Source organism: Catharus ustulatus, chromosome 6, assembly GCF_009819885.2.
Source record: "Catharus ustulatus isolate bCatUst1 chromosome 6, bCatUst1.pri.v2, whole genome shotgun sequence".
NCBI classification, from domain to species: domain Eukaryota; kingdom Metazoa; phylum Chordata; class Aves; order Passeriformes; family Turdidae; genus Catharus; species Catharus ustulatus.
The window spans coordinates 8714573-8739801 of NC_046226.1; the positions used below are offsets into that span (position 1 = coordinate 8714573).

The 25229-nt window shown below is 53.4% G+C and overlaps 1 protein-coding gene across 1 annotated transcript in view; it reads left to right on the forward strand.

The window, feature by feature from the left end:
- The window catches only part of LOC116997305 (protein AHNAK2), a 74189-nt gene extending 49223 nt beyond the window's left edge, over window positions 1-24966 (forward strand). Inside the window, exons 5-10 of the mRNA XM_042779369.1 lie at window positions 272-413; window positions 727-902; window positions 1702-3126; window positions 3256-3274; window positions 3437-3471; window positions 4081-24966. Of these exons, the coding sequence (XP_042635303.1) occupies window positions 272-413; window positions 727-902; window positions 1702-3126; window positions 3256-3274; window positions 3437-3471; window positions 4081-23979 (21696 nt within the window). The 3' untranslated portion in view covers window positions 23980-24966. The remainder of the gene's footprint in view (window positions 1-271; window positions 414-726; window positions 903-1701; window positions 3127-3255; window positions 3275-3436; window positions 3472-4080) is intronic.
- The last annotated feature ends 263 nt before the right edge of the window (window positions 24967-25229 follow it).

Below are 25229 nucleotides of genomic sequence, written 5' to 3' on the forward strand. Positions count from 1 at the left end.
CTTTCAGCCCTAAAAGTTTCCATATGCTTCACACTTCCAAATTATAACCTATTTTCCCTATGACCTTGATCCAACCTAACTAACGCAAATGCTTAATTTACAATTTAGAACAGAATCAAACCCACACTAAGTTTATTTTCTATTTTGGATAATTTTTCTTGAGCCGTTGAAAATATACCTGAGGAGACAAAAGTTTTTCTTGTAGAACAACACAGAACCCTTTAATACAAATGAATAAAAATTATAAATTCATATCTTTTTCTGTCTCTAGGAGACGATGGAAGTGACCCTGAAAACGGAAGTGGAAGCTGGTGCTAGTGGTTTTAGTGTGAAAGGTGGAGGAAATGAAGGAATATTTATTAAAAGAGTACTTAAGGAATCTCCTGCTTCAAAAATATTTAGTCTTAGAGAAGGTACAGTCTGATTTTTTTATTCATACTTTATTTTATATCTTTAAATAATGAGATTTGTAGCTGTGTGATCTGCCATTTCTTTAGGTATCAGAAATAGTAGATTTCAAACCAACTAATGTTATCTGTGAGCTTAACCTGTCCATATTAATAATTTCTAAGATCAATAATGAAATGTGATTTTTTGTACACCAAAAAAAAAAAATCAGTTTTCACTGGAACACTGAAAAAGACACATAGAAAGTAGTATATACAAAACTAAAATGAAAAACTGTAAGAAAACACTAAGTAAAATTATGTATTATTCCACTTGCAGGTGATCAGCTTCTAAGTGCTACAATATTTTTTGATAATATCAAATATGAAGATGCACTGAAGATTCTCCAATACTCCGAGCCATACAGAGTCCAATTCAGCCTCAAAAGAAAAATTTCTGTGCAAGAAGACCTAGAGCACTCTACAGCCCAGCACAAAAAGGAAAGGATAGGCCAGGTAGATATCTGATTTGTTTATAAAGTTTGGGTAACATATTATAGTAATAAAACACACACTTGTGTCTTCTTCAGACTCAGGCGTGTGTTTAAAGTTACCAGCATGAATATTCGTGAGTTTAAAAAAAACCCCACACAATATTTGCAGCTTTCTAAATACCTTGAGTGAGACTAGAGATTTTACAAAACTCCACAATCTTGTTTTAGGGTGTAAAAATATTCTTCAGTGAGTTAGCATATTTTAATTGTTAGTTGTCCACTGATGGAACAGACTTGGGTAATCTCTGTAATACTTACATTCAGTATGTTCAAAAATGTAAAATATCAGTAAACTTTTTTATCCAAAGCCCCTCGGTACGACTTTCTATTAAAAAAATCTGCATCTAACCACTGATATTTTGATAGACCTATGATCTTTTCATAGGTTTCCATTAATTTAAAGATTATGTTTTCTTCATATACATATATATATAAATAGTATATATAACATATATTTGTACAGACACATATATAGATACATATATAGACATATATATAGATACATACAGGAACCTCTGTTTACTGTAATGTTTTCAAGGAATAAAAATCTTTAGAAATCCATATTTACAATCTATTTGTTTTATGTAATTTCTGCCTGACATTGCATATTTTTGTAGTCTTCAGGAATTTTTTCATATAGCAAATAGATACTGCTAATAAAAGAATTCTTTTTTAAACTTATTTTATAGTATGTTTTTTATTTTCTGTTGCATCTATATTCAGTTTACTTCTAATCTTCTGACTACTATTTGTTCTTTTAGGAAAAAGAACTCAGTGAGAGCATTGCTGAAGAAACACTGCATGTTTCAGGAAAAGCCATTTCAGAAGAAGACAGGGAAACATTAATTGCAAGCCAAAGGATAGGAAGAAGTAAGAGACCTAAGAAAGATAGATTATCATGGCCGAAATTTCAGTCAATCAAAAATAAAAAGATATTGAGGCACAGAAGATCTCATAGTACATCAGATGCATATGAGCCTGCTATGCAGGATATTTCCCCTACAAGCACGGACACAGAGTCTCAATTTCCACAGGAGGTCCATACCAAAGAGAAAAAAGGAAACCAAAGGAAGCTGAAGTTCCCTAGCATTGGATTCAGAATGCACAGGTCCAAACCAGAACCACAAGAGAAGCAAAAAAAAGAAATAAAAACTACACTAATTTCTGAAAGAGAAAAAATAGATAGAGATGATATAAGTCTGGAAAATCCTGAAATCTTAACTGTTGAATATACCACATCTCCTGCTTATGAAATGAAAACAGGTGAGGAACATGAAACTTTAACAAAAGACTTAAAAGAAATGAAAAATGGCATTCCGTCTCATGTAAAACAATGCCCTGAAGTTGAAATAAGCATTAAAAAAGAAAAAGATAAGGAAGCAACATCAGAATTTAGTGTACCTGAAGTACCAGAGATAACAATAGAGATACCAAAGCCAAGTTTAGAAACAGCTGATCTGAAAGTAAGCCCAACTAAAAAATCACCAAAAGCTTCATCAAAATCACGAAAAAAGAAACAGAAAGGAACAGCAGATAAAAAAGATGGAGAAAGTGGAATTAACATAGACTCGATGGGTCACACAGCTAAAGGATCTGTGCAGGTAAAAGGGCTAGAAATAGGGACTACTAAAGCTGAATTACAGACATCTGACACACTAGAAACAGGAGAAAAACAAACAGAAGAAGACAAACAAATGCTAAATATACAGAAAATAAATTATGGAATTTCAATGCTAAAAGGAAAAGAGACAGAAACTGACGCCACCAAACAGGGAAGTCAAGTTCCACAGTCAGAGCCAGAAAAAACAGTTGATACGACTTCACAGGACAGCAGAAATTTCAATGTGAAAACTCTTAGACCGGATGCACAATCAGAAATGTCTACTTGGAAAATACAAATGCCATCATTCAAAGTGGCCAAAGCACCAAAAACTGAAATGAAAATATCAAGAGATGAGAGCAGAGAGGACACAGAAGACAGGGTAAAAAAGGAACAGATAGAAGAAGAGGGCATGCCCACAAATGACAAAGCCTTAAACATAGAAATTGGAATGAAGACAGCAGAAAAAGATATAGATGGGAAAGAAAGCAAATTCAGATTGCCAAAGTTAAAATTCCCTACATTTACCTGGTCAACTACCAAGGAAGAAACTGCCCAAGATGAAGCACAGATAAGTGAAAGAGAAGTAAAACTGAAAAATGAAGAAAATGAAGGAGGGCTTCAGGAAATTGGAACAAGTGGAGAAATAATGGTTCTAAGTGCAGAAAATGGAATAGTCACAGAAAAAATGGAGGAAAAAGACATAAAACAAAAGACAGCAGGCCAGTTGCCCAGTCCGAAAAAAAGAAATATAAAATCTTCCACAATAGAAATTACCATGAAAGAAACAAAAGAAAACATATTAATTTCAAAAACTAATACTGAAACAGAGAAAAGAGATTTCAATAAAAAATCAAAATATGACATTTCAGAAATTACACAATCTGATATTGAAGATGTCAGGGTGGACATCAGCCTGCCCTCCGTCGACGTCAGCCTTCCACAGGCCAGCGTTGACCTTCAGGCGCCCGAGGCTACCCTCAGCCTTGAAGGAGAAGCCAAAGTGCCAGAGAAGGAGGTCACCAAGACCAAGGATGGCAAGTTCAAGATGCCCAAGTTCGGCATGCCTTCCTTTGGCTGGTCCAGCAGCAGAGAGGCCAAGGGCACCGTGGCCGCCGAGGTGGACGTCAGCCTCAAGGAGCCTCAAGTGGCGGCGCCCTCGGCAGCAGCCAAAGCGGACGTTACCCTGCCCGCGGTCGATATCCAAGCGCCCGGCATGGAGGTGACCGTCGAGACGGCCACCGTAGCAGCGGAGGGTGAGAAAGGCCGATTCAAGATGCCCGACGTCAAGATGCCCAGCGTCAAGCTGCCCAAAGTCAAAACTCCCCAGGCGCAGGTCAGCCTGCCCAAGGCCGAGGTCTCGCTGCCCAAAGGCCAGGAGGGCGAAGTCGCCCTGCAGGGCCCCGAGGCCGAAGCCAGCCTGGAGGTGGCCGCCGGCAAAGCTGAGGGCAGCGGCATGAAAATACACATGCCCAAAGTCAAGGTGCCCAGCGTGGTCTTCTCCAAGCCCACCGTCAAGTCTCCCAAACTGGACGTAGAGGTCAGCCTCCCGCAGGCAGAGCTCAAGGCCGCCGACGTCACCGTGGCGGCGCCCGACGTCAAGCTGCCCTCGGTGGAAGGTTCCCTGGAGCTCCAGGCGCCTGACGTCGACCTCAAAGCGCCCTCCGCTGAAGGCAAGCTGGAGCTGGAAGGCACGGGCCTGAAAGGCAAGCTCAAGATGCCCAAGTTCGACAAGCCCAAATTCTCGGTGTCCTCGCCCAAGGCCGAGGCTCCTGCAGCCGAGGTCAGCCTGCCCAGCGCAGAGGTCGACATCCCCTCCGCCACGGTGACAGCCACGGGAGAGGGCCCCGCGCTGGACCTTAAAGCCGACGTCCCCGGCGCCAAGACCGAAGGCGTCGGCTGGAAGCTGGAGAAGCCCTCCCTCAAGATGCCCAAAGCTGACATCAAAGCTCCCAAGGTGGACATCAGCCTGCCCTCCGTCGACGTCAGCCTTCCACAGGCCAGCGTTGACCTTCAGGCGCCCGAGGCCACCCTCAGCCTTGAAGGAGAAGCCAAAGTGCCAGAGAAGGAGGCCACCAAGACCAAGGACGGCAAGTTCAAGATGCCCAAGTTCGGCATGCCTTCCTTTGGCTGGTCCAGCAGCAGAGAGGCCAAGGGCACCGTGGCCGCCGAGGTGGACGTCAGCCTCAAGGAGCCTCAAGTGGCGGCGCCCTCGGCAGCAGCCGAAGCGGACGTTACCCTGCCCGTGGTCGATATCCAAGCGCCCGGCGTGGAGGTGACCGTCGAGACGGCCACCGTAGCAGCGGAGGGTGAGAAAGGCCGATTCAAGATGCCCGACGTCAAGATGCCCAGCGTCAAGCTACCCAAAGTCAAAACTCCCCAGGCACAGGTCAGCCTGCCCAAGGCCGAGGTCTCGCTGCCCAAAGGCCAGGAGGGCGAAGTCGCCCTGCAGGGCCCCGAGGCCGAAGCCAGCCTGGAGGTGGCCGCCGGCAAAGCTGAGGGCGGCGGCATGAAAATACACATGCCCAAAGTCAAGGTGCCCAGCGTGGTCTTCTCCAAGCCCACCGTCAAGTCTCCCAAACTGGACGTAGATGTCAGCCTCCCGCAGGCAGAGCTCAAGGCCGCCGACGTCACCGTGGCGGCGCCCGACGTCAAGCTGCCCTCGGTGGAAGGTTCCCTGGAGCTCCAGGCGCCTGACGTCGACCTCAAAGCACCCTCCGCTGAAGGCAAGCTGGAGCTGGAAGGCACGGGCCTGAAAGGCAAGCTCAAGATGCCCAAGTTCGACAAGCCCAAATTCTCGGTGTCCTCCCCCAAGGCCGAGGCTCCTGCAGCCGAGGTCAGCCTGCCCAGCGCAGAGGTCGACATCCCCTCCGCCACGGTGACAGCCACGGGAGAGGGCCCCGCGCTGGACCTCAAAGCCGACGTCCCCGGCGCCAAGACCGAAGGCGTCGGCTGGAAGCTGGAGAAGCCCTCCCTCAAGATGCCCAAAGCTGACATCAAAGCTCCCAAGGTGGACATCAGCCTGCCCTCCGTCGACGTCAGCCTTCCACAGGCCAGCGTTGACCTTCAGGCGCCCGAGGCCACCCTCAGCCTTGAAGGAGAAGCCAAAGTGCCAGAGAAGGAGGCCACCAAGACCAAGGACGGCAAGTTCAAGATGCCCAAGTTCGGCATGCCTTCCTTTGGCTGGTCCAGCAGCAGAGAGGCCAAGGGCACCGTGGCCGCCGAGGTGGACGTCAGCCTCAAGGAGCCTCAAGTGGCGGCGCCCTCGGCAGCAGCCGAAGCGGACGTTACCCTGCCCGCGGTCGATATCCAAGCGCCCGGCGTGGAGGTGACCGTCGAGACGGCCACCGTAGCAGCGGAGGGTGAGAAAGGCCGATTCAAGATGCCCGACGTCAAGATGCCCAGCGTCAAGCTGCCCAAAGTCAAAACTCCCCAGGCGCAGGTCAGCCTGCCCAAGGCCGAGGTCTCGCTGCCCAAAGGCCAGGAGGGCGAAGTCGCCCTGCAGGGCCCTGAGGCCGAAGCCAGCCTGGAGGTGGCCGCCGGCAAAGCTGAGGGCAGCGGCATGAAAATACACATGCCCAAAGTCAAGGTGCCCAGCGTGGTCTTCTCCAAGCCCACCGTCAAGTCTCCCAAACTGGACGTAGAGGTCAGCCTCCCGCAGGCAGAGCTCAAAGCCGCCGACGTCACCGTGGCGGCGCCCGACGTCAAGCTGCCCTCGGTGGAAGGTTCCCTGGAGCTCCAGGCGCCTGACGTCGACCTCAAAGCGCCCTCCGCTGAAGGCAAGCTGGAGCTGGAAGGCACGGGCCTGAAAGGCAAGCTCAAGATGCCCAAGTTCGACAAGCCCAAATTCTCGGTGTCCTCGCCCAAGGCCGAGGCTCCTGCAGCCGAGGTCAGCCTGCCCAGCGCAGAGGTCGACATCCCCTCCGCCACGGTGACAGCCACGGGAGAGGGCCCCGCGCTGGACCTTAAAGCCGACGTCCCCGGCGCCAAGACCGAAGGCGTCGGCTGGAAGCTGGAGAAGCCCTCCCTCAAGATGCCCAAAGCTGACATCAAAGCTCCCAAGGTGGACATCAGCCTGCCCTCCGTCGACGTCAGCCTTCCACAGGCCAGCGTTGACCTTCAGGCGCCCGAGGCCACCCTCAGCCTTGAAGGAGAAGCCAAAGTGCCAGAGAAGGAGGCCACCAAGACCAAGGACGGCAAGTTCAAGATGCCCAAGTTCGGCATGCCTTCCTTTGGCTGGTCCAGCAGCAGAGAGGCCAAGGGCACCGTGGCCGCCGAGGTGGACGTCAGCCTCAAGGAGCCTCAAGTGGCGGCGCCCTCGGCAGCAGCCGAAGCGGACGTTACCCTGCCCGCGGTCGATATCCAAGCGCCCGGCGTGGAGGTGACCGTCGAGACGGCCACCGTAGCAGCGGAGGGTGAGAAAGGCCGATTCAAGATGCCTGACGTCAAGATGCCCAGCGTCAAGCTACCCAAAGTCAAAACTCCCCAGGCACAGGTCAGCCTGCCCAAGGCCGAGGTCTCGCTGCCCAAAGGCCAGGAGGGCGAAGTCGCCCTGCAGGGCCCCGAGGCCGAAGCCAGCCTGGAGGTGGCCGCCGGCAAAGCTGAGGGCGGCGGCATGAAAATACACATGCCCAAAGTCAAGGTGCCCAGCGTGGTCTTCTCCAAGCCCACCGTCAAGTCTCCCAAACTGGACGTAGATGTCAGCCTCCCGCAGGCAGAGCTCAAGGCCGCCGACGTCACCGTGGCGGCGCCCGACGTCAAGCTGCCCTCGGTGGAAGGTTCCCTGGAGCTCCAGGCGCCTGACGTCGACCTCAAAGCACCCTCCGCTGAAGGCAAGCTGGAGCTGGAAGGCACGGGCCTGAAAGGCAAGCTCAAGATGCCCAAGTTCGACAAGCCCAAATTCTCGGTGTCCTCCCCCAAGGCCGAGGCTCCTGCAGCCGAGGTCAGCCTGCCCAGCGCAGAGGTCGACATCCCCTCCGCCACGGTGACAGCCACGGGAGAGGGCCCCGCGCTGGACCTCAAAGCCGACGTCCCCGGCGCCAAGACCGAAGGCGTCGGCTGGAAGCTGGAGAAGCCCTCCCTCAAGATGCCCAAAGCTGACATCAAAGCTCCCAAGGTGGACATCAGCCTGCCCTCTGTCGACGTCAGCCTTCCACAGGCCAGCGTTGACCTTCAGGCGCCCGAGGCCACCCTCAGCCTTGAAGGAGAAGCCAAAGTGCCAGAGAAGGAGGCCACCAAGACCAAGGACGGCAAGTTCAAGATGCCCAAGTTCGGCATGCCTTCCTTTGGCTGGTCCAGCAGCAGAGAGGCCAAGGGCACCGTGGCCGCCGAGGTGGACGTCAGCCTCAAGGAGCCTCAAGTGGCGGCGCCCTCGGCAGCAGCCGAAGCGGACGTTACCCTGCCCGCGGTCGATATCCAAGCGCCCGGCGTGGAGGTGACCGTCGAGACGGCCACCGTAGCAGCGGAGGGTGAGAAAGGCCGATTCAAGATGCCCGACGTCAAGATGCCCAGCGTCAAGCTGCCCAAAGTCAAAACTCCCCAGGCGCAGGTCAGCCTGCCCAAGGCCGAGGTCTCGCTGCCCAAAGGCCAGGAGGGCGAAGTCGCCCTGCAGGGCCCCGAGGCCGAAGCCAGCCTGGAGGTGGCCGCCGGCAAAGCTGAGGGCGGCGGCATGAAAATACACATGCCCAAAGTCAAGGTGCCCAGCGTGGTCTTCTCCAAGCCCACCGTCAAGTCTCCCAAACTGGACGTAGATGTCAGCCTCCTGCAGGCAGAGCTCAAGGCCGCCGACGTCACCGTGGCGGCGCCCGACGTCAAGCTGCCCTCGGTGGAAGGTTCCCTGGAGCTCCAGGCGCCTGACGTCGACCTCAAAGCACCCTCCGCTGAAGGCAAGCTGGAGCTGGAAGGCACGGGCCTGAAAGGCAAGCTCAAGATGCCCAAGTTCGACAAGCCCAAATTCTCGGTGTCCTCCCCCAAGGCCGAGGCTCCTGCAGCCGAGGTCAGCCTGCCCAGCGCAGAGGTCGACATCCCCTCCGCCACGGTGACAGCCACGGGAGAGGGCCCCGCGCTGGACCTCAAAGTCGACGTCCCCGGCGCCAAGACCGAAGGCGTCGGCTGGAAGCTGGAGAAGCCCTCCCTCAAGATGCCCAAAGCTGACATCAAAGCTCCCAAGGTGGACATCAGCCTGCCCTCCGTCGACGTCAGCCTTCCACAGGCCAGCGTTGACCTTCAGGCGCCCGAGGCCACCCTCAGCCTTGAAGGAGAAGCCAAAGTGCCAGAGAAGGAGGCCACCAAGACCAAGGACGGCAAGTTCAAGATGCCCAAGTTCGGCATGCCTTCCTTTGGCTGGTCCAGCAGCAGAGAGGCCAAGGGCACCGTGGCCGCCGAGGTGGACGTCAGCCTCAAGGAGCCTCAAGTGGCGGCGCCCTCGGCAGCAGCCGAAGCGGACGTTACCCTGCCCGCGGTCGATATCCAAGTGCCAGGCGTGGAGGTGACCGTCGAGACGGCCACCGTAGCAGCGGAGGGTGAGAAAGGCCGATTCAAGATGCCCGACGTCAAGATGCCCAGCGTCAAGCTGCCCAAAGTCAAAACTCCCCAGGCGCAGGTCAGCCTGCCCAAGGCCGAGGTCTCGCTGCCCAAAGGCCAGGAGGGCGAAGTCGCCCTGCAGGGCCCCGAGGCCGAAGCCAGCCTGGAGGTGGCCGCCGGCAAAGCTGAGGGCGGCGGCATGAAAATACACATGCCCAAAGTCAAGGTGCCCAGCGTGGTCTTCTCCAAGCCCACCGTCAAGTCTCCCAAACTGGACGTAGATGTCAGCCTCCTGCAGGCAGAGCTCAAGGCCGCCGACGTCACCGTGGCGGCGCCCGACGTCAAGCTGCCCTCGGTGGAAGGTTCCCTGGAGCTCCAGGCGCCTGACGTCGACCTCAAAGCGCCCTCCGCTGAAGGCAAGCTGGAGCTGGAAGGCACGGGCCTGAAAGGCAAGCTCAAGATGCCCAAGTTCGACAAGCCCAAATTCTCGGTGTCCTCCCCCAAGGCCGAGGCTCCTGCAGCCGAGGTCAGCCTGCCCAGCGCAGAGGTCGACATCCCCTCCGCCACGGTGACAGCCACGGGAGAGGGCCCCGCGCTGGACCTCAAAGTCGACGTCCCCGGCGCCAAGACCGAAGGCGTCGGCTGGAAGCTGGAGAAGCCCTCCCTCAAGATGCCCAAAGCTGACATCAAAGCTCCCAAGGTGGACATCAGCCAGCCCTCCGTCGACGTCAGCCTTCCACAGGCCAGCGTTGACCTTCAGGCGCCCGAGGCCACCCTCAGCCTTGAAGGAGAAGCCAAAGTGCCAGAGAAGGAGGCCACCAAGACCAAGGACGGCAAGTTCAAGATGCCCAAGTTCGGCATGCCTTCCTTTGGCTGGTCCAGCAGCAGAGAGGCCAAGGGCACCGTGGCCGCCGAGGTGGACGTCAGCCTCAAGGAGCCTCAAGTGGCGGCGCCCTCGGCAGCAGCCGAAGCGGACGTTACCCTGCCCGCGGTCGATATCCAAGCGCCAGGCGTGGAGGTGACCGTCGAGACGGCCACCGTAGCAGCGGAGGGTGAGAAAGGCCGATTCAAGATGCCCGACGTCAAGATGCCCAGCGTCAAGCTGCCCAAAGTCAAAACTCCCCAGGCGCAGGTCAGCCTGCCCAAGGCCGAGGTCTCGCTGCCCAAAGGCCAGGAGGGCGAAGTCGCCCTGCAGGGCCCCGAGGCCGAAGCCAGCCTGGAGGTGGCCGCCGGCAAAGCTGAGGGCGGCGGCATGAAAATACACATGCCCAAAGTCAAGGTGCCCAGCGTGGTCTTCTCCAAGCCCACCGTCAAGTCTCCCAAACTGGACGTAGATGTCAGCCTCCCGCAGGCAGAGCTCAAGGCCGCCGACGTCACCGTGGCGGCGCCCGACGTCAAGCTGCCCTCGGTGGAAGGTTCCCTGGAGCTCCAGGCGCCTGACGTCGACCTCAAAGCGCCCTCCGCTGAAGGCAAGCTGGAGCTGGAAGGCACGGGCCTGAAAGGCAAGCTCAAGATGCCCAAGTTCGACAAGCCCAAATTCTCGGTGTCCTCCCCCAAGGCCGAGGCTCCTGCAGCCGAGGTCAGCCTGCCCAGCGCAGAGGTCGACATCCCCTCCGCCACGGTGACAGCCACGGGAGAGGGCCCCGCGCTGGACCTCAAAGCCGACGTCCCCGGCGCCAAGACCGAAGGCGTCGGCTGGAAGCTGGAGAAGCCCTCCCTCAAGATGCCCAAAGCTGACATCAAAGCTCCCAAGGTGGACATCAGCCTGCCCTCCGTCGACGTCAGCCTTCCACAGGCCAGCGTTGACCTTCAGGCGCCCGAGGCCACCCTCAGCCTTGAAGGAGAAGCCAAAGTGCCAGAGAAGGAGGCCACCAAGACCAAGGACGGCAAGTTCAAGATGCCCAAGTTCGGCATGCCTTCCTTTGGCTGGTCCAGCAGCAGAGAGGCCAAGGGCACCGTGGCCGCCGAGGTGGACGTCAGCCTCAAGGAGCCTCAAGTGGCGGCGCCCTCGGCAGCAGCCGAAGCGGACGTTACCCTGCCCGCGGTCGATATCCAAGCGCCCGGCGTGGAGGTGACCGTCGAGACGGCCACCGTAGCAGCGGAGGGTGAGAAAGGCCGATTCAAGATGCCCGACGTCAAGATGCCCAGCGTCAAGCTGCCCAAAGTCAAAACTCCCCAGGCGCAGGTCAGCCTGCCCAAGGCCGAGGTCTCGCTGCCCAAAGGCCAGGAGGGCGAAGTCGCCCTGCAGGGCCCCGAGGCCGAAGCCAGCCTGGAGGTGGCCGCCGGCAAAGCTGAGGGCGGCGGCATGAAAATACACATGCCCAAAGTCAAGGTGCCCAGCGTGGTCTTCTCCAAGCCCACCGTCAAGTCTCCCAAACTGGACGTAGATGTCAGCCTCCCGCAGGCAGAGCTCAAGGCCGCCGACGTCACCGTGGCGGCGCCCGACGTCAAGCTGCCCTCGGTGGAAGGTTCCCTGGAGCTCCAGGCGCCTGACGTCGACCTCAAAGCGCCCTCCGCTGAAGGCAAGCTGGAGCTGGAAGGCACGGGCCTGAAAGGCAAGCTCAAGATGCCCAAGTTCGACAAGCCCAAATTCTCGGTGTCCTCCCCCAAGGCCGAGGCTCCTGCAGCCGAGGTCAGCCTGCCCAGCGCAGAGGTCGACATCCCCTCCGCCACGGTGACAGCCACGGGAGAGGGCCCCGCGCTGGACCTCAAAGCCGACGTCCCCGGCGCCAAGACCGAAGGCGTCGGCTGGAAGCTGGAGAAGCCCTCCCTCAAGATGCCCAAAGCTGACATCAAAGCTCCCAAGGTGGACATCAGCCTGCCCTCTGTCGACGTCAGCCTTCCACAGGCCAGCGTTGACCTTCAGGCGCCCGAGGCCACCCTCAGCCTTGAAGGAGAAGCCAAAGTGCCAGAGAAGGAGGCCACCAAGACCAAGGACGGCAAGTTCAAGATGCCCAAGTTCGGCATGCCTTCCTTTGGCTGGTCCAGCAGCAGAGAGGCCAAGGGCACCGTGGCCGCCGAGGTGGACGTCAGCCTCAAGGAGCCTCAAGTGGCGGCGCCCTCGGCAGCAGCCGAAGCGGACGTTACCCTGCCCGCGGTCGATATCCAAGCGCCCGGCGTGGAGGTGACCGTCGAGACGGCCACCGTAGCAGCGGAGGGTGAGAAAGGCCGATTCAAGATGCCCGACGTCAAGATGCCCAGCGTCAAGCTGCCCAAAGTCAAAACTCCCCAGGCGCAGGTCAGCCTGCCCAAGGCCGAGGTCTCGCTGCCCAAAGGCCAGGAGGGCGAAGTCGCCCTGCAGGGCCCCGAGGCCGAAGCCAGCCTGGAGGTGGCCGCCGGCAAAGCTGAGGGCGGCGGCATGAAAATACACATGCCCAAAGTCAAGGTGCCCAGCGTGGTCTTCTCCAAGCCCACCGTCAAGTCTCCCAAACTGGACGTAGATGTCAGCCTCCCGCAGGCAGAGCTCAAGGCCGCCGACGTCACCGTGGCGGCGCCCGACGTCAAGCTGCCCTCGGTGGAAGGTTCCCTGGAGCTCCAGGCGCCTGACGTCGACCTCAAAGCACCCTCCGCTGAAGGCAAGCTGGAGCTGGAAGGCACGGGCCTGAAAGGCAAGCTCAAGATGCCCAAGTTCGACAAGCCCAAATTCTCGGTGTCCTCCCCCAAGGCCGAGGCTCCTGCAGCCGAGGTCAGCCTGCCCAGCGCAGAGGTCGACATCCCCTCCGCCACGGTGACAGCCACGGGAGAGGGCCCCGCGCTGGACCTCAAAGCCGACGTCCCCGGCGCCAAGACCGAAGGCGTCGGCTGGAAGCTGGAGAAGCCCTCCCTCAAGATGCCCAAAGCTGACATCAAAGCTCCCAAGGTGGACATCAGCCTGCCCTCCGTCGACGTCAGCCTTCCACAGGCCAGCGTTGACCTTCAGGCGCCCGAGGCCACCCTCAGCCTTGAAGGAGAAGCCAAAGTGCCAGAGAAGGAGGCCACCAAGACCAAGGACGGCAAGTTCAAGATGCCCAAGTTCGGCATGCCTTCCTTTGGCTGGTCCAGCAGCAGAGAGGCCAAGGGCACCGTGGCCGCCGAGGTGGACGTCAGCCTCAAGGAGCCTCAAGTGGCGGCGCCCTCGGCAGCAGCCGAAGCGGACGTTACCCTGCCCGCGGTCGATATCCAAGCGCCAGGCGTGGAGGTGACCGTCGAGACGGCCACCGTAGCAGCGGAGGGTGAGAAAGGCCGATTCAAGATGCCCGACGTCAAGATGCCCAGCGTCAAGCTGCCCAAAGTCAAAACTCCCCAGGCGCAGGTCAGCCTGCCCAAGGCCGAGGTCTCGCTGCCCAAAGGCCAGGAGGGCGAAGTCGCCCTGCAGGGCCCCGAGGTCGAAGCCAGCCTGGAGGTGGCCGCCGGCAAAGCTGAGGGCGGCGGCATGAAAATACACATGCCCAAAGTCAAGGTGCCCAGCGTGGTCTTCTCCAAGCCCACCGTCAAGTCTCCCAAACTGGACGTAGATGTCAGCCTCCCGCAGGCAGAGCTCAAGGCCGCCGACGTCACCGTGGCGGCGCCCGATGTCAAGCTGCCCTCGGTGGAAGGTTCCCTGGAGCTCCAGGCGCCTGACGTCGACCTCAAAGCACCCTCCGCTGAAGGCAAGCTGGAGCTGGAAGGCACGGGCCTGAAAGGCAAGCTCAAGATGCCCAAGTTCGACAAGCCCAAATTCTCGGTGTCCTCCCCCAAGGCCGAGGCTCCTGCAGCCGAGGTCAGCCTGCCCAGCGCAGAGGTCGACATCCCCTCCGCCACGGTGACAGCCACGGGAGAGGGCCCCGCGCTGGACCTCAAAGCCGACGTCCCCGGCGCCAAGACCGAAGGCGTCGGCTGGAAGCTGGAGAAGCCCTCCCTCAAGATGCCCAAAGCTGACATCAAAGCTCCCAAGGTGGACATCAGCCTGCCCTCCGTCGACGTCAGCCTTCCACAGGCCAGCGTTGACCTTCAGGCGCCCGAGGCCACCCTCAGCCTTGAAGGAGAAGCCAAAGTGCCAGAGAAGGAGGCCACCAAGACCAAGGACGGCAAGTTCAAGATGCCCAAGTTCGGCATGCCTTCCTTTGGCTGGTCCAGCAGCAGAGAGGCCAAGGGCACCGTGGCCGCCGAGGTGGACGTCAGCCTCAAGGAGCCTCAAGTGGCGGCGCCCTCGGCAGCAGCCGAAGCGGACGTTACCCTGCCCGCGGTCGATATCCAAGCGCCAGGCGTGGAGGTGACCGTCGAGACGGCCACCGTAGCAGCGGAGGGTGAGAAAGGCCGATTCAAGATGCCCGACGTCAAGATGCCCAGCGTCAAGCTGCCCAAAGTCAAAACTCCCCAGGCGCAGGTCAGCCTGCCCAAGGCCGAGGTCTCGCTGCCCAAAGGCCAGGAGGGCGAAGTCGCCCTGCAGGGCCCCGAGGCCGAAGCCAGCCTGGAGGTGGCCGCCGGCAAAGCTGAGGGCGGCGGCATGAAAATACACATGCCCAAAGTCAAGGTGCCCAGCGTGGTCTTCTCCAAGCCCACCGTCAAGTCTCCCAAACTGGACGTAGATGTCAGCCTCCCGCAGGCAGAGCTCAAGGCCGCCGACGTCACCGTGGCGGCGCCCGACGTCAAGCTGCCCTCGGTGGAAGGTTCCCTGGAGCTCCAGGCGCCTGACGTCGACCTCAAAGCGCCCTCCGCTGAAGGCAAGCTGGAGCTGGAAGGCACGGGCCTGAAAGGCAAGCTCAAGATGCCCAAGTTCGACAAGCCCAAATTCTCGGTGTCCTCCCCCAAGGCCGAGGCTCCTGCAGCCGAGGTCAGCCTGCCCAGCGCAGAGGTCGACATCCCCTCCGCCACGGTGACAGCCACGGGAGAGGGCCCCGCGCTGGACCTCAAAGCCGACGTCCCCGGCGCCAAGACCGAAGGCGTCGGCTGGAAGCTGGAGAAGCCCTCCCTCAAGATGCCCAAAGCTGACATCAAAGCTCCCAAGGTGGACATCAGCCTGCCCTCCGTCGACGTCAGCCTTCCACAGGCCAGCGTTGACCTTCAGGCGCCCGAGGCCACCCTCAGCCTTGAAGGAGAAGCCAAAGTGCCAGAGAAGGAGGCCACCAAGACCAAGGACGGCAAGTTCAAGATGCCCAAGTTCGGCATGCCTTCCTTTGGCTGGTCCAGTAGCAGAGAGGCCAAGGGCACCGTGGCCGCCGAGGTGGACGTCAGCCTCAAGGAGCCTCAAGTGGCGGCGCCCTCGGCAGCAGCCGAAGCGGACGTTACCCTGCCCGCGGTCGATATCCAAGCGCCAGGCGTGGAGGTGACCGTCGAGACGGCCACCGTAGCAGCGGAGGGTGAGAAAGGCCGATTCAAGATGCCCGACGTCAAGATGCCCAGCGTCAAGCTGCCCAAAGTCAAAACTCCCCAGGCGCAGGTCAGCCTGCCCAAGGCCGAGGTCTCGCTGCCCAAAGGCCAGGAGGGCGAAGTCGCCCTGCAGGGCCCCGAGGCCGAAGCCAGCCTGGAGGTGGCCGCCGGCAAAGCTGAGGGCGGCGGCATGAAAATACACATGCCCAAAGTCAAGGTGCCCAGCGTGGTCTTCTCCAAGCCCACCGTCAAGTCTCCCAAACTGGACGTAGATGTCAGCCTCCCGCAGGCAGAGCTCAAGGCCGCCGACGTCACCGTGGCGGCGCCCGACGTCAAGCTGCCCTCGGTGGAAGGTTCCCTGGAGCTCCAGGCGCCTGACGTCGACCTCAAAGCACCCTCCGCTGAAGGCAAGCTGGAGCTGGAAGGCACGGGCCTGAAAGGCAAGCTCAAGATGCCCAAGTTCGACAAGCCCAAATTCTCGGTGTCCTCCCCCAAGGCCGAGGCTCCTGCAGCCGAGGTCAGCCTGCCCAGCGCAGAGGTCGACATCCCCTCCGCCACGGTGACAGCCACGGGAGAGGGCCCCGCGCTGGACCTCAAAGCCGACGTCCCCGGCGCCAAGACCGAAGGCGTCGGCTGGAAGCTGGAGAAGCCCTCCCTCAAGATGCCCAAAGCTGACATCAAAGCTCCCAAGGTGGACATCAGCCTGCCCTCCGTCGACGTCAGCCTTCCACAGGCCAGCGTTGACCTTCAGGCGCCCGAGGCCACCCTCAGCCTTGAAGGAGAAGCCAAAGTGCCAGAGAAGGAGGCCACCAAGACCAAGGACGGCAAGTTCAAGATGCCCAAGTTCGGCATGCCTTCCTTTGGCTGGTCCAGCAGCAGAGAGGCCAAGGGCACCGTGGCCGCCGAGGTGGACGTCAGCCTCAAGGAGCCTCAAGTGGCGGCGCCCTCGGCAGCAGCCGAAGCGGACGTTACCCTGCCCGCGGTCGATATCCAAGCGCCCGGCGTGGAGGTGACCGTCGAGACGGCCACCGTAGCAGCGGAGGGTGAGAAAGGCCGATTCAAGATGCCCGACGTCAAGATGCCCAGCGTCAAGCTGCCCAAAGTCAAAACTCCCCAGGCGCAGGTCAGCCTGCCCAAGGCCGAGGTCTCGCTGCCCAAAGGCCAGGAGGGCGAAGTCGCCCTGCAGGGCCCCGAGGCCGAAGCCAGCCTGGAGGTGGCCGCCGGCAAAGCTGAGGGCGGCGGCATGAAAATACACATGCCCAAAGTCAAGGTGCCCAGCGTGGTCTTCTCCAAGCCCACCGTCAAGTCTCCCAAACTGGACGTAGATGTCAGCCTCCCGCAGGCAGAGCTCAAGGCCGCCGACGTCACCGTGGCGGCGCCCGACGTCAAGCTGCCCTCGGTGGAAGGTTCCCTGGAGCTCCAGGCGCCTGACGTCGACCTCAAAGCGCCCTCCGCTGAAGGCAAGCTGGAGCTGGAAGGCACGGGCCTGAAAGGCAAGCTCAAGATGCCCAAGTTCGACAAGCCCAAATTCTCGGTGTCCTCCCCCAAGGCCGAGGCTCCTGCAGCCGAGGTCAGCCTGCCCAGCGCAGAGGTCGACATCCCCTCCGCCACGGTGACAGCCACGGGAGAGGGCCCCGCGCTGGACCTCAAAGCCGACGTCCCCGGCGCCAAGACCGAAGGCGTCGGCTGGAAGCTGGAGAAGCCCTCCCTCAAGATGCCCAAAGCTGACATCAAAGCTCCCAAGGTGGACATCAGCCTGCCCTCCGTCGACGTCAGCCTTCCACAGGCCAGCGTTGACCTTCAGGCGCCCGAGGCCACCCTCAGCCTTGAAGGAGAAGCCAAAGTGCCAGAGAAGGAGGCCACCAAGACCAAGGACGGCAAGTTCAAGATGCCCAAGTTCGGCATGCCTTCCTTTGGCTGGTCCAGCAGCAGAGAGGCCAAGGGCACCGTGGCCGCCGAGGTGGACGTCAGCCTCAAGGAGCCTCAAGTGGCGGCGCCCTCGGCAGCAGCCGAAGCGGACGTTACCCTGCCCGCGGTCGATATCCAAGCGCCCGGCGTGGAGGTGACCGTCGAGACGGCCACCGTAGCAGCGGAGGGTGAGAAAGGCCGATTCAAGATGCCCGACGTCAAGATGCCCAGCGTCAAGCTGCCCAAAGTCAAAACTCCCCAGGCGCAGGTCAGCCTGCCCAAGGCCGAGGTCTCGCTGCCCAAAGGCCAGGAGGGCGAAGTCGCCCTGCAGGGCCCCGAGGCCGAAGCCAGCCTGGAGGTGGCCGCCGGCAAAGCTGAGGGCGGCGGCATGAAAATACACATGCCCAAAGTCAAGGTGCCCAGCGTGGTCTTCTCCAAGCCCACCGTCAAGTCTCCCAAACTGGACGTAGATGTCAGCCTCCCGCAGGCAGAGCTCAAGGCCGCCGACGTCACCGTGGCGGCGCCCGACGTCAAGCTGCCCTCGGTGGAAGGTTCCCTGGAGCTCCAGGCGCCTGACGTCGACCTCAAAGCGCCCTCCGCTGAAGGCAAGCTGGAGCTGGAAGGCACGGGCCTGAAAGGCAAGCTCAAGATGCCCAAGTTCGACAAGCCCAAATTCTCGGTGTCCTCCCCCAAGGCCGAGGCTCCTGCAGCCGAGGTCAGCCTGCCCAGCGCAGAGGTCGACATCCCCTCCGCCACGGTGACAGCCACGGGAGAGGGCCCCGCGCTGGACCTCAAAGCCGACGTCCCCGGCGCCAAGACCGAAGGCGTCGGCTGGAAGCTGGAGAAGCCCTCCCTCAAGATGCCCAAAGCTGACATCAAAGCTCCCAAGGTGGACATCAGCCTGCCCTCCGTCGACGTCAGCCTTCCACAGGCCAGCGTTGACCTTCAGGCGCCCGAGGCCACCCTCAGCCTTGAAGGAGAAGCCAAAGTGCCAGAGAAGGAGGCCACCAAGACCAAGGACGGCAAGTTCAAGATGCCCAAGTTCGGCATGCCTTCCTTTGGCTGGTCCAGCAGCAGAGAGGCCAAGGGCACCGTGGCCGCCGATGTGGACGTCAGCCTCAAGGAGCCTCAAGTGGCGGTGCCCTTGGCAGCAGCTGAATCAGACATTACATTGCCTAGCCCAGAGCTTCCAGAGCCCACTTTTGATGTTCCTTTAGATTCTTCCATTAGTAAAGGGGAGGAAGTTGGTAAATCTAAAAGTTCTGTATTTAGAATGCCCAAAATTTCTTTTTCCAGAAGTTCTAAAGCTCCTCTACAAAACCAGTCTGAATGTGGTATTTCTGTTCCAGAAACTCTTTGTTATTCTTTAACAGAGGACTCTTTTTCTCTTCCTTCTGATAGTGTTGGTTCTAAATATTTGCCTGACATTAAAGGAGACAGTGTATCTAAAAGTTCCAAATTCCGAGTTCCTAGCATTGGCTTCTCTAAAGCTGAAGTGTCTTCATCTAAAATTGATATGGAATCCTCCTTACAAAAAGGGGATATTACTCTTACTAAATACCAAATTAATCAAACAGAATCTCAATCAAAAATACCATCTCTTGCTGATGACAATCTTTCTGATTTTGAAGTTTTAGGTGAAGATGCTTCTGAGGAGCAAGGCGGTTTTAAGTTAGATGGCAAAACAACTTCTGCTGAAACACCTTTAATTGAACCAGAGGTCACAGTTAAAATTCCTAAATTCCGTAAACCAAAATTCAGAATTCGGTCTAAAGGAAAAGCATCTGAAAATGATATTGGTTCCAACGTGGAGTCTGAAATTTCCAAGGGAAGGATAACATCTGATATGACTGATTCTGATATTGAAAAACCAGCTCAAATCTCTGATGCCCAGCTTGGTGTAAAGTTGCCTAAGCCTTCACTAGAAGTTGTTCTGGATGCATCAACAGTGGATCCAAATCTCTCACCCATGGAGGTTACCTTGCCAAAATTAGAAGCAGAAATCCACCGCCCAGATTTAGAGTGCAAAGCAGAACAGGAAATAGTTACAGGAGATAAGGGTACTGAGGAGAAAGAAAACAAAATTAAATCATCAAAATTCAAACTACCTTCATTTAGATGGTCACCAAAGAAAGAAGCTGTTGCTCCTTCTCACACTGAGGAACATCTGGAAGGACCTACTTTATCTACTTTATCTGAAGACATGGGATCTGAATTAACATTTCCTACTCCTGAGAATCAATACCTCCATGATGAAGTTGATACAACAGAAAAAGATGGTGAAAAGGCCAAAACCAGGAAGTCCCAATTTACCATGCCAAAGATCTCATTCCCTAAAATTAGGGGTCAAAAACTACAGGTGTCTCTGCCCATATTGGAAACTGATGTTTCTGGACCCAAACAAGAAAAAGAAAGTGTTTCTGTTCAGGTATCTGAGAAAGGAAGTAGTGGAGAAGGGGCAGGACTGGGCATAAAAGTGCCAAAAGTTACAGTCCCAACTTTGGAATTTTCCAAACCAGAAGCCAAAGCTCCCAAAATAGAGATGGATATTAGCATGCCTACAGGTGAAGTCACAGTTCCTACCTGTGAAGATGAGCTGACATTAAAATCAGCTGCTGCTGATTCCAGCCTCTCTACCTCAGATATTAAAATGATACCTGAAGGTTCACTTGAGGTGAAGAGTCCTGACATAAGTGTTGAAAGAACATCAAGTGAAATTGCTGTGGGTGATGTAGAGATAAAAGCTGAAGGTTCTGAAGGGAAAACAAAAATGCCTAAATTCCAAATGCCAAAGGTAGGAATTACACTTTCTAAGGGGAAAGGGTCAGAAAAGGATGTTGGCCAATCCAAATCAGAAGTCAAGGTTCCCCAGCTAAAAGCAACAGTAGAAATATCTGACATTGCTCTTGAAGCACCAGACTTGGAGGTGGAACATGGCACAAAAACAGAGACTTACAGCCCTGAAGCCAAAATTACCAAAACTGACAGTAAGGCATCAGAAGCTGATGTTCACCTCCCATCAGCTGACATTTCTATTTCAAAAACAGACAGTGATATTCAGGATTCAGATCCAGCAGTAAAGATCAAGGGGGAAATAAAGCAAGATGGAGATGGAGAAGAGAAAGAAGGACATTTCAAAATGCCCAAATTCAAACTTCCATCCTTCAGTTGGTCACCAAAGAAGGAAGCAAGTGTTAAATCAGATTCTGGAGCAAATTTGGAAGACCAAAACCTTGCTGTCATGACAAGCAGAATAGACACAGAAGTGAAAGGAACTGCAACCGATGATCAAGGTAGTGGACCAGACCTTGATCTGGAAATATCTGCAGGAAAAGTTGAACAAAAAAGTCCAATTAAAAAGCCTCAATTTGTCATGCCTAAAATTTCACTCTCCAAGATCAAGGTTCCAAAATCTCAGTCTTATTCACCAAAAGTTGGAGCTGATTCTGCTCTTCCTAAAAGAGAAATAGAGGGTGATGATTCAATTAAGATACCTGATATAGAAAAAAGTCATCCTGAAGGGACTGAAGAAGGGGCACAAATAAGCATAAAACTGGCTGACACTTTGGAGTTTTCCAGAGTAGAAACTGAAACCTCTAAAACTGAAATAACAGTCAGCTCAGCAAAGATTGATGCTTCTTTGACTCCCTCAGAGAAGAGTTTTCAACAGGTTGACTTAAAAATTAGTTCTAGCAATGAATGTAACATTCAAAAAACAGGTATTAATCTCCCCAAAGGAGAAGCTTCAGTTGATTTGAAGAGCCCTGATATATTAACAGAAAGCTCATCAGTTGTGGATGGAAGAAAAATTAAATTGGAAGGTCCTGAAGGGAAGATTAAAATGCCCAAATTCCAGAAGACAAAGTTTGGAATCTCCCTAACAAAAGGGAAAGTCCCAGAGAGAGAGATCAGCTCTCCAAAAATAGAAGCTGAGCTACCTCAGCTAAGAACGACAAACGAAAGTGCTGACATTTCTGTGGGAGTTCCAGCATCAGAACTTACATCTGATCTGTCAGATCCTGGAGTAGTTGAGGGTAAGATAAAAACACCCCAAGCTCTGACAGGTGGCATTGAAGACGCAAGGTTAGACATAAGCACCCAGTCAGTGTCTAAACCACAGACAGAGGGAGTTACTGAGAGTCTTGAGGAGAAGGAAATCAAATTAAAAGAATGTGAAATAAAAGCTGAAGAAGTTCAGACAGAAGAATATCAGGGATGGTTTAAAATGCCAAAATTCAGAATGCCTGCATTTGGCAGGTCATCCTTAAAGGAAAAAAAAAGTGATGCTGATACTGAAAGAAGTATGGGAAAAGCTCAGGAAACTATTCCTTCTGCTAAAGTGCAAATACCTGAAAATACCTTCTCATTACCACATGCAGTTGCTGAAATTACTGTTGGAAAAGAAGGGATTCAAAAATTAGGAGATTCTGCGAAGAGTTCTGATATTAGCTTGCCAAAGATGGAAGAAGATATTTCATTATCCACAGAAAGAGCAGACAGTAGAGTAAATATTCCAAAAACTGAAACTTATGCAGATGTAGTTAAGCGCAGTGCTGAAGGACATACTTCAGAAATCACACTGTCTGCAGCAGAATTGTCTAAATCATACCCAGGTGCTTCAGAAATTGACAAAGACAAGAGTTCAACAAGTAGTGTTCCTATATGTACTCTAACGTTTCCAGAGCAGAAAGGCAAATCACAGGATATAGAAGTCCCAAAGGTCGGAAGCTCCATGAAGTTAGAGACATCAGGGGTAGGATGCAAATCAACAGTTGAAACTACTCTGGATGCAACACAGAAGAAAACAGATGTTAGTCTTCCAAAGGAAGAGCTAGATATTCAAAATAAAGAGGCAGCAATTAAAAAAGGCAAGATAAAGGGTGAGGTGAAAATCATAGGAAAAGACAGTGAAGAAAGTCAATTAAAAAGGACTGTATGTGAATGGTCTACAGCAAAAGGATCAGAAGATGGTACTTACGTTACTGCTAAGATGGAAGATTTAAAGGTAGAAGTTCCAACACTAAAAACAGATGTTAAAATTACTGAAGTAGATCCTGAAATGAAATTTCAAGTGAAAAGTGTTGAAAAGGATGTGTCTGCAGGAGTGGAAGTGCAAGTAGAAGACAGAGCAGAAACAAGTAAAATTAAAGCATACAAGTTTAAGATTCCAAAGTTTGGAATGTTGCGTTCAGAAGTCAAGGAGTTTGAAGATGGTACTCATTTGCCAAAGTCAGAGGCTGATTCAGCACCTGAAAGTGAAAGAGGCACAGCAGAAATGCAGTTCCAAAAACCAGAAGGATCAGTTGACCTGAAAAGTCCAGCTCTAGATCATATAGAAGCATCTGCCAGAATAACAGGGGAAACAGTGGACCAAACACAAGGTGTCCCAGAAGTAAGTGTAAGAATTCCCAAACTGAAAATACCAAGATTCACATTCAGAACTCTCCCAATTGAAGCTGATGTTTTACTGTCAAAAGTAGTAACAGACCCAAAGGGATCTAGTACTGACATTGAAATAGTGCAACTGCAAACAAGCTCTGCTATCCCTGAAGAAACAGGAGCTCTAGAGGGGGGTATTCAAAAAGCAAAAAGCAAAATTTTAACACTGAATGAACCTGATATTAAAACAGCACAGATGACAGCTACCATAGAGTCCTCCCTTTCAAGTGCAGGGCAAGACATTCATTGGTCTTATACAGAGGGCCAAGAAGTAAGTGAAAAAGTAGAACCTGAACATGTTGCTATTGAGCGGTGTGAGATTTACACTACTGAAATACTGAAAGAATCAGAGATTTTGTCATCAGAGGTCAAAACTGCTACTTTGGGATTCTCATTGCTCAAGACAAAGTTGCCTGAATCTCGCAGTGATTTAGACGTGCTGGTCCAGCAGCCATCTCCAACAGGAGGTGCATCAGTGAGAAAACCTACAAGTGCTGGTGAAAGCTTTGGGGTAGCAGCACAGAGAGCTGGCAGTGCTGAGCTTAAACTGTCTGACAAACCACACCATGAGTCTGAAGAATCTAGAGGAAAAGTAAGTTTGACAAAGTTAAAAACATCTACTGCTGAAGTAAAGTGTTCCAGTAAACTTGAAGAGAGTTTTCCTGATAAATCGCCAGAGGGAATAACTGCAGCTTCTCTTTCTAAAGATGAAGATGTAGTTGAAGCAGTGGAAGGTGAAGAAAAAGACATAACCAATGAGAAAGAAAAGACTGATAGTAAAAGATCTCCTGGAAGATTCAAATTTTGGCTTCCAAGTATTGGCTTTTCATCTTCTGGGGAGGAAACAAGCACAGATGCAAAACCAGAAATAAAAAAATCAGTTCCAGAAGATGTGAAACCTGCTGATACATCAGATGAATCCTCTAAGCAGGCTGATAAAACTGGATGGTTTAGATTTCCAAAACTTGGTTTCACATCTCCTTCCAAAAAGGCTAAGTCTGTTGAAAAAGAAGAGGTGGGTCATAAAGAGGGGAGACTCTCAGATGAAGACAGCCCAACAGATAGACCAGATGTGTTTTTTGATGCACAAGAAAGCTTATCACCTAAAGAAACAGGAGAGGGTGAAAAAGCTGAAATTGATGGAGCCTCATCTATTGTGACATCTTCAGCAAGAACTGAACTAATCTTGTTGGAGGAAGAAAAAGATGGTAAATCTAATATTGGTGGAGATACACCCAAATGAAGGTTGTATTTTCTCAATTCTCAATGAAAACAAAATCATCCATATGTACAGAAGAGAATGTTTTCCTAATTTTCTGATAACTGAAAATTAAAACCCAAGGCTGGTATTTATGAAAACACTTGAACAGAATGTACCACATTCAGATGTTCAAATACATGGATGTACTAGATTGTACACTAATAAAAATAATGCTTTCTTCATATCTACCCCAAGGGCAACAATTATGACAGATGCAGAGGAGCCCTTAGTTAGAGCAAAGTCTGAGTAGGTACCAAAACCATGAAAGTAAATCATTGAAAGGCTCAACAATAGCAAAAGACTTGTTAAAGAGGCTTCTCAAAACACACCTATTATATTTAGATCACAGATTATTTCCAGAATGGGTTCTAAACTAGTACTATAAGAACTATACTCACCTGCTTAGATTTTGGAACTTTCTGATCTACTTTTGCTTTGTTATTAAAATGTTTTTCTTTATTTCAGCTAAGGTAGTATGTATATTTCACAAACATTTTTAAATATAAAATAGAAATTAAATACTAATGTAGAGAGACTAATGCTTTGCTTCTTTCTCTCTTCTCATTTTTTTATTATTGTGGTGGGTCATATTTAGCCTTACAATAATTTAAAAAAAACAGCAAAAACCAACAGAATAATTTCAAGACCAAAAAACATGTACCTAAATCATGTTTGTAAGATACCAGAATAAAACATGCTTACAAAGAATATTATTCAAATGTGGATAAATAAATTTTAATGTATATACTTACAGGATAGTAAAATGCTTAGAATGATCTGCCACACTGGTGGAATTGCTTCAGAGATTTTCTGGGAAAGGAGGTGTATATAATTATTTGCTCCTTTGTTTATATTAATGCTTCTCTCAAGTGCACAATGAAAACCAGAGTGCATATGTGACGGCCTTCATATGTACCATTAAAACACTGTCTGTATTCTTAATTCACAATAAACTCACCATACAAATAATAACTTGTGTAGCCTGAATTACTGACACTTCTGATTCAGAAAATCCCAGCTTAAATTTGCAAAAGTTTGCATGTACTTCACTGTGTGCTGAGGTGGATGCTTAATTGACAGCAGAGTTTCTAAATACAGGGGTAGTGGTTACAATCCCATGTTGAATCACAGGATATGTTGAGTTGGAAGGAATCTGTCAGGATCCTTGAATCCCACTCCTGGCCCGGCACAGGACACCCCAAGAATCATCCTGTGCCTAGAAGTATTGTCCA